This window comes from Pseudopipra pipra, chromosome 3 (assembly GCF_036250125.1).
Source record: "Pseudopipra pipra isolate bDixPip1 chromosome 3, bDixPip1.hap1, whole genome shotgun sequence".
NCBI lineage: Eukaryota > Metazoa > Chordata > Aves > Passeriformes > Pipridae > Pseudopipra > Pseudopipra pipra.
The window spans coordinates 79,489,304-79,501,822 of NC_087551.1; the positions used below are offsets into that span (position 1 = coordinate 79,489,304).

Here is a 12,519-nt window from a genome sequence, read left to right on the forward strand (position 1 = left end):
GTACTTTGGCCTTTCCCAGATAATTAAAATCAAGCAGACACAGGAAGATCCTGCTTCCCCACTTCCAGCTTTTCAGGCATAGGGGCAGTACTGCGGATGACAAAGCAGAGCACTTTGGCAGCAGCCCTAACCTTTGCAGAGAAGCAAAGTTTTCCCCCTGCAGCAAGCAGTTAAAAGCCAAACTTTTGCCTCCAACCATTCCCATTAGTGACTGGACTTGGTTTGACACTCTGCTTTTAGGTAACCATTAATGCAGCTGTGCCAAGCACGCTTGCTCCAGCTGGCTCTATTTCACAGCCAGCAGGGAGAGAGATGCTCTGAAATCCTGACTGAAACAGGAGCCCAAGGTGATGTAAGAAGGGTCCAATGTTTTCTATGTAGCATGTGTCCTGGAGCACAAGGGGTTATATTCCCTCAAAACATCCATTTGATATATTTATTTTCAAATTTTATTGCTTCCTTTTCACCTCCTTACTAAAGTAAATGGGTTATTGATGTGAGTGGCAGCTATCAACACCCCCTAGATTTCATAGTTTCTTTCCTGAAATGAGCGCTCTGATGGGAAACTTTTCTTCTGATTTGTGATTTATAATTTTTGCTCCCTTTGCCTCATACTCATCATGCTTTGTATTTTAATGAGGCCAAGCACATCACTTTCCACAGCCACTCTTATGAGTGTGGTGATTGTTTTGTAAGCTCTGAATTTTTGACCAAGATTTTAAGCCTAAGTAGTCTCTTTATTTTTTCTCCAAGATTTTTTTCTTTATATTCAGTAATATTTCTTTTGCACAGGAAAAGGAATCTGAACCCTTTTGTATAAAGTTCTTTCTCTTTATCATTGTTACTTTTAGTAAGTTACTGACAAACAGCTCATTGCAGCAATATTTGTAACTTTGTTGTATCTTACATCCGGAGCAGAGGGAGGAACCTTAATGGTCCAAGTTCTCCATCCTGCACCACTGGAGAACAGCCAGAGATGCTGATCTGGATTTTCTTCCAGAAATGTATGTTTGTCTGCCGGGTAGTTATCCCCCTAGGTGATTTTAGAGACTGTCTTGCACTTTTCTCAGGGGTTTGTTGTCATCCTTGTTCTACTGTTATCATATAATGTATTAAATAAAAGGTTAGAATTTTTCCTACCTTAATATTCGGAAAAGTGAAGGATTGCAGACTTCTTTAGCTAAAACTCTTCTTTTCCTGCTATTGAAGGGAGGAATGGGTGGTTTTGTTATTGCTGAAAGCCAGAAGACAAAGCAAACCCTCTGTCCACACAAACTGCTGGCACTGAAGTGAAGTTCACTCGGAAGTGTATGACATTGCGTGACCACCACCGAAAAGAGCTTTCTCATGACAATGTTCCTTGGTACCTGGCCAAATCCTGGCCAGGTAATGTGGGGGCAGCCAGCTGCTTCTGCTGTTGCTTGCTCTGAGCCGTGACATTTGCTGCATCCCAGCTCCTCTATGAGATGCTGTTCTCTCAGCCTTGTGCCTCCCTGGGAGCCGTGGTGTCTGGGGTGAAGGGAGCGCCCCGTCCATCTTGGAGTGGGGCACAGACAGCAGGGCACTTGTGGAGGCACAAAGTGCTGTGGAAAGGCGGTGCTGTGTCCATGCCGTGGTGCTGGCAGCCTTCCTGCTTCCCTTCCTCAGACTGTGCCTACAAAGCTGCTGCTCCTGTAGGTCCAAAACTGGGCTGGCAGAAGTCAGCTGTAGCTCGGGCACAGAGATATTGGACCAACGCTGTTGCTGTCTTTTGCAGTCACATCTTTAAGAAGAACCATGACTTGACCAAAGCTTGGAAAGGAAAGACAGAACAGCTTCTCAGAGTCGATGAACATGACTTCACCATGCGGCCAGCTTTTGGAGGTGAGAATAAAATGGTTCTCTTGTTTTCATGTTCATTTAATTAAAAATAATCTAATTATCTAATTAACAATCTCATTTAAAAAGAAACAAGGAAAACACCAAACCTCTGGCCAAGTGCACCAGTGAGAAGGGAAGGGACTTGGTGCCAAATCAGAGAGGTCTCATGCTCATCTCATAGCCCTCTGTGCTCTGTACAGTTCCTACATTCCTTCCTGTTGCTGCAGTTGACTTTTTTTGGCTGTAATTCCCCAGAGCTCAGGATGGACCCTGCCAGTAAGTGTTTCACTCTACTGAGAAGAGGAGCAAGCTGCAGGTTTTAGCATTCACTTGTAGTTGTGAAGTTTCAATGAGTTTTTCAGCTGATATTATCAAATTGCAAAATAAAGAACTCATTAGGTGTATCGCATCCCATCCTTGCTAGGAGAAAATGGAGCCCTTTCATCCAGATAAAATCTTGTCTCAAACTCTGTAAGACAACTAAAGGAGTGGAAGAGTCCTCTGTGTCCTTCACTTCTGCCTTCTGTCACACCCAGTTACAGGAATGCGCTTGGCTGACCTTGCTAGGCTCACCACTGCAGAGGTAAGAGAGTATCTGAATAAAAGTGTGCTGGAATACCAGTATGGAAAATACTCTTCTGATTAGATCAATAACCAAGCCACTTCAGAGCTAAGGACAGTTTTCTGTAGATTTCATTGAATGGCTAATATTGCATCCTTTGTCGATTGGCCATCTAGGGTGAAGTGCTACCTCTCCCTGTCCGGTGAGACACACAGGTGTTTTGCCTTTTGCACCTCATCTGTAGAATGGAACTTCTTGGACCTGCTCATCCCTGGTGTGACTTGAAAGATGTTTCTCTCCCCACAGTGCAGATGTGCTGTTCTAAGAGCACAGTGCTGTCCCCATGCTCACAATGTATATGTATTATCTCCAGACTCCAGAGTTCAAATCTGTCATCACCAGTGATTCCTACCTGCCCCCCACTGTTATTTACCAGCAAGTTGCAGTCCAGCCTGACCACTGGAGGTAAAACTTCTTTTGCTAATCAGTATTAAACTTGATCTGCTATTTCTAGGGTTGAAGAATTTGCCTTAATTTGCCCTCTGGGTGGAGCATAGGCAGATCTCCTCGGACTGGTGTGAATACACCTGACAAGCCATGGGGTGCAGCTGAGGCTCAGGGCTGAGGTCTGGGAGCTGTCTCTAGAGGCACTGGACATGAAACCTGCTCCTGCTCCTTTATGACTCGGCTGTAAAAATGGTGGTGAATGAGCTGCTCTCAGGTCCTCCACCTGCTCCAGATGGAGCAGGTGATACTCCAGTGATACTGCTGCACCAGCCTCTGGTTAGGGAAAGGGAGATAATCCCTGGCATTTCTTTTCCTGCCAGGTTGCTTCTTTGGGAAGGTGAGCCTTTCAGCAAAGTGGGTTTGGGAAGGAACCTGGCTTCTGAAAAATGAAAAGACCGGGGAGACATGAGATTGGTTTCATGGACTCACCTAAATCCTCCTGGTTCCAGGGTGAGATGGTCACTGTCAGGAGTGTCCAGCCAACCACTCTGTGGGCTTAACCCCTGTTTGTTCGGTTATTGGTCTTTGTTTTCTTTACCTGACTTTCTAGGCTTCTTTTTTTTTAATCTTCTGTCCACAAAGCCTGGACCTGTGAGGCGTTAGCTGGATGTCCACTGCTTTCAGTCTGGCTTTTTTTTGTTGGCATGCTGCTCCTTCATGGATAGTGGTGATCCCGTACAACTTGCCTGGCATAGCAGCACTTCGTCACAGAAACACAGAATGGTTTGATTTGGAAGAGACCTTAAAGATCACCTAGTTCCAAACCCCCTGCCATGAGCAGGGACACTTTCTGCTAGACCAGGTTGCTCAAAGCTCCATGCAACCTGACCTTGAAGACTTCCAGTGCTGGTATTAACAATTCACTGATTTTGATCAACACTTCATTGATTTCTGTCCCTAGTATGTTGTGTTCTGAAGGTGGATAGGCAGCTGTGTGATTTCGCACACATGAAGAGGGATTGCTGATTTGCTCTGCTTCAACTTCCCTAACAGACTGGACACTGAGAAGCAGATACTGTGTTCTCTTGAGTGAGTTCACTGAAGTGTATGTGCATCCCTAAATGTCAGGTATGCCCTGCCCTGCTATAAGCTCAGAGGCTGCGGTGTTAGGTTTTCAGATTTATTTTTTTTAAACCAACCTCAGTTTTTGGAGCTTGGCTGATGACTTCTGAGTGCCTAATGTGGACAAACTGGAAGACTGGAGCCTGCCAATCTGTCCTCTCTGCAGCTGTTACCACTCCGGACAAAAGACCTGCTGGATCCTGAGTCTGAGAGGGTGGGATGACAGGGCTTCTCTAGGATGAGATTTGGACTCCTTCCCATGACTCAGTTGGAGATAGCTGTGGAGCCACACCGATTTTTAAAACTTTTTTCCCCTGTCTGGATATATGTCAGGGCATGATGTCTGTGGGAAAGCTATGGGGATTTATTCTGTTGTGCTGATGGTTTAGGTTTTGGTGCTCAGTGACACCACTGGATTATATTTCTGGAAACAAATCCAATTTTTACTATGTTCATCAGTATCACAGAGTCTGTGAGGAACACTTTTGTGCACATCACACCAAACATACATACATAATTACAGAGTCACTCTTCCTGTGCTAATACAACTACATTTTAATCTCCCTCTTGTCTTGTTTTCCCATGCTAACTGCCATCACAGCGTAAGATACTTCTAGAGCCAAAAGTCTTCTACTAATATTTATAAAATTGAGAAATATCCTAACAGCCTTTACAGAGAAGGTGCCTTTGTTTATAAAGGAAAAACATAGGGTTTTTTTTTAATTTTTGCTTAAAACCTCCTTAATTTAGAGAGGTTCTTGGGACAAAGATGTGGGATTAGCAAAGTTGTGCCAAAGTTGCATGTGATAAGGAACAAAGCATGGAAACAGCTTCATTGAGGCTCCAGTCTTGGAAAGCATGTCTTACACAGAGATAGAGGGTGCTACAAGTTCTTGCACCCCTGCAGAATTATGCAGTGTGTTTTTAGTGACAGATGATAAGCCTGATGGGAACAAACCTGGTAAGAGGCAATCCTCATACTCTCGTCTGTAATGTTATTTGTCAGGCAGTCACAGTGATTTGCTATGGACTGTGAGTCCTTCCATTTTTTTCCTGTGGCAATGTCAGTCAAACTGAGGTGGTCTGACCTGCATAGGATAAAAAGGCTTTTGTATTGTGGAAGCAGAGAAGAGGAGCCTCTGGGGCGGCACGTGGCTGTAACCAGTCACTGCCCTAAGACCCTCTCTGAGAGCAGTTCAAGGACCATGGTCTAATAGAGATTCCAGCCTTGTGGTGTTGCATTGGGCTTGTGATGTTATGGTGCAGGTGGGAAAGGTACTTCAATTTTGGAAAACATAAATAATATAATGAGGAGATTTTGAGTGGCATTAGACTAAAGAGAAACCCAGTACTGTAAACGTGATGGTTACCAGGTTTGGTGGACCAATTTACAACTTCACTATTGAACTTTAAACTAAAAAGGGGCTGGGGTGTGAGCTGCTTAATGATGGCCACGGTGACTCTTGCTGGTCTGCAGAGGACAGTCAGCAAGCTGCCAGCTCAACACAGCTGACCACTGGGCACAGGCTAGGGTTATGCAAGATGAAATGAAAAAAAAAAAAACCAACATTAGAGAAAGGTGAAAGGTTTTCCAAGAAGAAGTACCTTTGTAAAGAGCAAGTGAGTAAACAAATGTTGTGTAAGTTGTGTTATTAACAGCCCGATAAACATGGTTGTCTTGCCTGCTCCCAGCCCATTAGAGACAGGCGACTGGGTACAGAGGCAATGACAAAGTTTTTTGCTTTGTTGATGGTCAAAGAGACTCAATAAGCTAAAAGAGACTGCAGGGTTTTTGACCCTTCGGGAGTTATCTCCATGTCAGTGACCTTGTTCTAGCTAGCAGATGTTCAGGTATTATTTACTATTATTAATTTTTAAAGATTATGTAAATGTTTGTTTTACTGCCTTCCTTAAACACCCATTTTAAGCATTTCATCTATGACATCTCATATTTTACAGGGAGCCCATGAATAAGCAGCTTTAGTTGATACTTAAAATAGCTGTATCTTCTTTATCGAGGGCTAGCCTAATGCTTTACTTTTATTATATTTGCTCGTAGCTTAGTAGCCTAACTTCAGCTGGTCCTTGCTTCCCTTTCTGGGAAGTATTTTTGCCACGATGGATGAATAGTGGGGTGCATAAGGCACAAGTAGTTCACTTAGAGTTACTGTCAAGGGCCGGAATAAAACTTGCTTCGCTGCTAATGAACAGCTGTCAGTGAGATGCAGAGGAATGAAGCTCTCTGCTGTCATGAGGCAGGTGATGAACATATCCTGGTCATGGCTGCCTGGAAGCTGCCCACATCTAAGAGGACCCATTCATACACATATTCATTAAAAAGTAAATATGTATGTATATGAACACACACACACGCATGAAGATACACTGAAAACTGTCTTGCAGCTTGAGGGCATGGGATCTCTTATGGATGTTTGAAGCCTCCCTGGGTGTGCACGAGACATCTGTCAGTAAAGAAGTCTCAAACCTACTAATTTCCCATGTAGATATTTTTATCTCAGGGCCTACATGTGCCTCACTCCTCCAAAGATACATGAGCGAACAAAGATACTGTCTCAGAAGGAAACAATGAGCCTTTGAAAGCACTGCCAAAGAGAAAAAATAAAGAAATGTCACAAAGCTTTAGTCTCAGAGCTGGGTGGAAAACTGACTCCAGGCATCTTCATGGTAGCATGCTCTTCCCTATCTTCCAAAGCCTGCTCCAGTGTTCAGAAATAAAAAACCGTGTTTGTGCCCAGTTCTGACTGGGAAGTGACTCACCCTTTGAAGATTTCACGCTGCTCCTTGGTGAGTGTTTTTAGGTGCAGAGACTGGGGTGGAACAAACAGTGATGTGCAGGAATTTACAATAATAAGGCATGATGTATGTCTGTGAGTGGATTCCAAATATGAATTCATTTTCAGAAGGCAGTACCTTTACAGTGAGAAGCTGCGAGGATGCTCCATCATGTTATATGTAAACCCTATGCAGAAATTGTGGGGCTAGTGGATACTGTCCAAGAAAGGGAGAAAGCAGAAGCACTCCCATCAGCCTCGGTCTGTGCTTCAGGTCACTTAAATCCTCTCTTAACACACCTCCTTCAAAAGGGAAATCTCCGATTTTCCATTTTCAATTTTTATATTGTCACATTTGCTAATGATTGTGTGAGTGTCTTGAGCTTACCTGAAAACTGCCACTGTTCTGTGTCTGAGGTGCAAGGGGAATTGTTTATTGGTGGGTTCATTTCTGTGTTGTAAGCAGAAACCTGTGATTTTTATGAAGCTTTAAGAGTCCACTGTTTGTTTTCTGGTTGTATAAGTCCTGCTGAATTAGGATTTGTGTTCTGCAAGATATTTCTGTGGACAGTGATGGGGGATAATAAATGTTGACATCTTTGCTGTTTCTGGAAGAAATGCTCTAGTTGAAGGTTATACAAGTTATCTCTAGACCTTGATCTATAAATACTTGTTTAATTTGAATAATTCCATGAATTTGGCTGATACTTTTCAGAGACTATAAAGTATGAGCTGAAAAGCTTTGCTGGACTGCAGTCTTCGAGCAAAGTACTACTGCTTCCTTTAGTCAACCAAATCCACAGCTTTCACATGGATCTGTTTAGCTGCCTGTGCAGCACTGAACATCCTTGAGCTTTGAGATTTCTCCAGTGTTACAGTATTCAGGTCTTTTCCTGCTTATAATTCTCTAAGATGATCCTTATATATTTCTTTTTTCAGAAGAAAAAGTGAATTTTGATAAAACGTTGTTTATGACGAGGACAAGTTGGTTGATGAGGGCTTTTCTGCATTTAATGCTGTAATCTAAGTTACTTGCTCTGTCTACCAGTTCAGTGTGTTGTATACCATCTCAGCTATTCTTGTCTCCTCACATCCACACCCTCATTATCCTCTGCTCCCTCTCAGTAAAGAGGGTTTTTTTCTTTTTGCTCATCCCTAGTGAATTTGATAAGGAATTTGGCAAAGCATCTATAGCCTCAGTGGTTCAAGAGTTCAGCTGACCAAGGGACAGGATTGAAAAGATAGCAGTTCCTAATTGACTCCAAGGGTTAGTGAGAGCAAAGATCTCTTGACATTGCTGGTGACTGATCCACAGCCATTTAATTCAATGGTATGTGCTGTAGCCAAGATACCTTTAAGGAAACCCAGGGTTTGTTTCTGTGGTTTAAAGAGAGCATTTCTAGACAGGGCTTCAGTTGTGCTCATCACCTGAAGCAGCACTTGATGATCACTGTATTCCTGCCATTAGCTCACAGGCAGCAACATTTGGGCTGTCCCCACTGGCCCTTCATCCACCCTTCCCTGCTCAGCCCAACTTTTTGTCTAAGCCTCCTCCAAAGGGTCTAGGTGTCTCAATGTGCCCTCATTCCCATTTGTGTGCTCTCTTATTGCCTCAGCCTCACGTGCTGAATGAGGAGCAGAGAGAAGAGAAAAGCAGTGATTGCTCCTGCTGATTGTAGTAAGAGTTTGCCCAGGAAAGGCAGAGTAAATATTTCCACTGATAAGTTGGTTTTACAATCTCATCTTCATACTGTCTTATAATAAGATCTAAACATTTGAGTCCCGTGTTCAAATGATTTCTCCCTCTCTCTATTACAATCACTGTTTTATCATCCCTCAAATTCATGATTAACTGCAGAAAAGAAATAAGTAAAAGCAGTTTCACTGATGTACCAGACACCTAACACTGCCTTGGGCCTCTTCTCTCAAGGGCTTTCCAGACTATCTGGCTTAACATGGAACACCTTTTATTTTGGGTTTAATAAAGCTTCATGGCAGCTCCAGACTGAACCGTAGATCTTGTCCTTGCAATGTCCTTGCTGGTTATTGAGCATTTGATGCAGGAACATGAACAAAGAAAAGAATATGGACACAGTCTTTTATCTTCAAGAGTGGATAGGGAAGGAATAGGACAGCAGGACATATGCCAACTTGGCAGTGTTCCTATGTTTGTGTGTTTGGTTTTTAGTTGTTTGTTGTTTATTTGTTTGTTTTTAATCTGTGATTATTGTTCAGACAGGCATAGAAATTGCAGCAGTAAACAGACTTTGGGTGGGTGTTGATTTCCTGAATCAAGACTAAATTCAGGATTCATACACAGAGAGCCTCTCTTGCAGTCTGGAAGCTGTGGGGGACTGCCCAGCTTGTGTTGGGCACCCAGCCCCTCGGCACCAGGGAGCCGCAGTGGGAAGTACCACAGCCAACCACTGCCATCCCCTTCTGGCACAACCTCATTTCACTGTGAAGCCATCCTGGCAGAGACCATGTCTTCTCCATTAGCACTGTGGCTACCATGACGTGGCTTTTTGGAAGCACTGGGGGCACTACTGCAGTGTCCCCAGCTGTATATGACAATAAGTAATATTAATGACTCATGCTTTCTCCAGTAAAAGACAGAGGCAGTGCTGGGGGCATCCTTGTGCCTGCCCTGACATGGGCTATGTTGGACTGTGGAGTCTTTCTGAAGAGACTTTCTCTGAGCATTGAGGCTTGCTGTAACAGACGCCCAAGTTAAGTGTCACAAACATGACCTCACTGAAGAGCTATTAGGTATTTAAAGGCATTAAACAAATAGGTAAGTATTTGAATTACTGCCCAAGCTCTTCTTGATATATGACTCTTTTTCACCATGTATGACTTTGATATGGTATCTGAACAAAAAAAGGCAAAAAAACCTAAAAAATTGACTACAAACAGATGCTTGTTATCACCATACATAAAGTGCTTTTTGCTACCTTGTTTAAAAAACCAAAACAAAACATGTTTTACTGAGCAGGAGGGATGCCATATAGAAATTCTTTCTCTCAGTTGCAAATTCTTGATGGCAATTTTTTCAGAGTATGAAGTGCACAGCTGTGTGTCTGAATGTGACATGTTAAGTGTTTATGAGCATCTAGGAGTGCTGGATTAGCCAAGTTTCAGCTTCATTGCTGGGGAAACAGTCACTTAAATTGGAATTGGTGGTTCTGAGGAGCCTGGTTCTGCCCCACAGGGCTTCCTTCAGGATGCCTGTACCCAGCACAACCACTGATGGAGGGTGTGGGCACAACAGTCTGGAAGTGTGCACGCAGAAGGGGGACAGTGTCACCATCAGCATGCTCTACCGTAATTTGGTGAAGCTGGCTTATCAAAGCCCTAGCAAACCTGTACTGGGGCCAGTTGCAGCTTGTCTCATGGACATGCTGAATAGCCTTTCCCTACTGAAGCTGAGTTGGTTCTGCTTTCTCCTCCATTTAGAGGCAAACCTAAGGCTGTGTTCAAAAGCCCTGAAGACGTGTGAGAGTGTGTACAAGCTGCAGCAGGTACCGGAGCAGGACAGATGGCAGCTTGCAAAAGTGCCCTGCTTTCTCAGAACACTGTTTCTGGTCTCTTGTTAGGCTCGTGGTGTATTCAGACCTTGGTTGTGGTCTCAAGGAAGATGCTACTCTAGCTAAATACATGCATGCAGCCAGCCCTGCTATGTGTGGGTCTGAGTCTACAAAGTGATTGTAGTGCCTCTCACATACCATCTGACTGCTAATCAGATTGAAAATCGGGGTGCTGAAAAACTTCACAAATCTTCACAAATTGTCATGGAGGCCACTAGGGTCCTTGGAAAATTCGTTTCTGTTGTGCAAGTCCCAGACATGTCTGCAGAGCTTCTGTTTCCTTTGGCAGGGTCTGTCTCACTGGCAGTGCCTAAGCTGGAGATAGGCTGGATCGGTTCATCAGTGTGAGCCCTGAGTGCCACACACTGACAGCACAAGGTGGCAGTGGATCCACCTGGACTGTTCCTCAGCAGTTCCTATTAACCTGCCCTGGTGGATTGTGCTTGGTGTGCACGTCTCTGTAGGCACGTACCACAAGAAATGGGAAAAAGCTGCATGAGGGCACACTATGGTGACGAGTAACCTCACCAGGTCCTGATCATTAATGAGCAGCAGCCTACAGTGAAGTTTTGATACGAGGTTTCTAATAATAGAAGAGTGTGCATTTGTTATGGGACATTTTCTGCTTATTTACTCTTCGTGAATTCTTTGTTTGCTAATTTTGAAAGTGCTGTGGAAAACTAGTAACATCATCAGTGAGTCATATGAATGGTGATGGGCTCTTGAGAGATTAATATAGCTTGTCTTTTTGGTAAAAAATGAGAAACCTTCAAGGAAGTGTTCGTTGCTTGCCATTTCTTCATCTCAGTCCCCTCTTCTTGGGGCTAAATTTGTTCATAAAAGCCTAAAATTTAAGATGGGATGGCTCAGTTTTTAAAAATGTATGCAAATGTTTCATCTAAACTCCGGATTAGCTGGGCAGAGTGTCAACATTGCAGTATATGCCAAGGAGAAGATAATCAATGTTTCAAAAGGGGCCTTACAGGGTTATTCACTGACTCTTACCCCAGCCCCCTCATGAAGAGCCATTGACAGAAATGTGTAACATAAGTTCAGAAATGTTTTGCACTTTATAGTGCTAATTAAATGCAGATGATATGAAAGACCAGTTATTTGGATATCTAAATCTCCTTCTCTTTCAGGCCCTGCAATTCCTGTTGGGGTGGATGTGCAAGTTGAAAGCTTGGACAGTATTTCTGAAGTTGACATGGTACGTAATCCTCTTCTAAGCCTCAATTACTTCTGGTCATAAAATGTCGTTCCCACCTGAAACCTGTGGGTTTCAAATTATTGGTCAGATCAAAGTAATGGCAGCATCTGTGAAATTCAGAGGCTCATATTCAGAAGCAAAGACTTGATAAAACCAGGTGATCAGAGGCTTATCTCTGTATCTACAGATAAAGATTAAAAGCATGAAGGAAAAAACGACCTTGAATGGGAGAATAATCAGTGCTGTGAAAGATCTATCACAGTGAAAAGTATAAACAGCTGTGTATGAAGGTTTGAAGGTATAAGGTGAAGTTCACATAAGCTGTGCTTACTGCAGGAGTTTTCTTCCTTAGGGAAACATTGAGTTCACATGAATATTCATATACATTTGGGGGGGAGTGTTGTCTGTTTGTTTGGGGGTTTGTGTATTTTTTGGTTTAGTTTTGGGTGTGGTTTTTTTTGTTTTGTTTTTGTTGTTGTTGTTATTGTTATTGTTTTTTGTTTTTGTTTTTGTTGTTGTTGTTGGTTTTGTTTTGTTCTGTTCTTTGCTGTAGGAAATGGAATAAAAACACTGGAAAGTGCAAAGAGGAACATAGAGGAGAAGAGGAAGCTTCTTAGTTCCTTCCTCCTTCTGCCTTTTCCTCCCTGTTCTTGGTTATCTTCTCTGGTCTAGACAAAACACAAAGGAAGAGCTTTAGCTTGAGTGGTTTTTACTGTGGTGCAATTACATCTTCATCCCACTTTGGAGGGGTTGGAGTAGATGACTTTAAAGATCCCTTCCAACCCAAACTATTCTGTGTTCTAGGATTAAACAAGGGAGCTTGGCTGCCTGGATATTGAAAGAGCGGGTTTGGGGGTATGCATGCAATGAGGTGTGTAGGAGGGAGGTGTCAGCATAGGAAATTGCCGCCACAAGGAGAATTGGGGCTCTAGTATATCA

The 12,519-nt window shown here is 43.2% G+C and overlaps 1 protein-coding gene across 1 annotated transcript in view; it reads left to right on the forward strand.

Annotated features, from left to right (window-relative positions):
* The window catches only part of LOC135411857 (gamma-aminobutyric acid receptor subunit rho-2), a 38,674-nt gene that overhangs the window by 8,628 nt on the left and 17,527 nt on the right, over positions 1–12,519 (forward strand). Inside the window, exons 2-3 of the mRNA XM_064649986.1 lie at positions 1,757–1,863; positions 11,513–11,580. Coding sequence (XP_064506056.1) covers positions 1,757–1,863; positions 11,513–11,580 — 175 coding nt within the window. The remainder of the gene's footprint in view (positions 1–1,756; positions 1,864–11,512; positions 11,581–12,519) is intronic.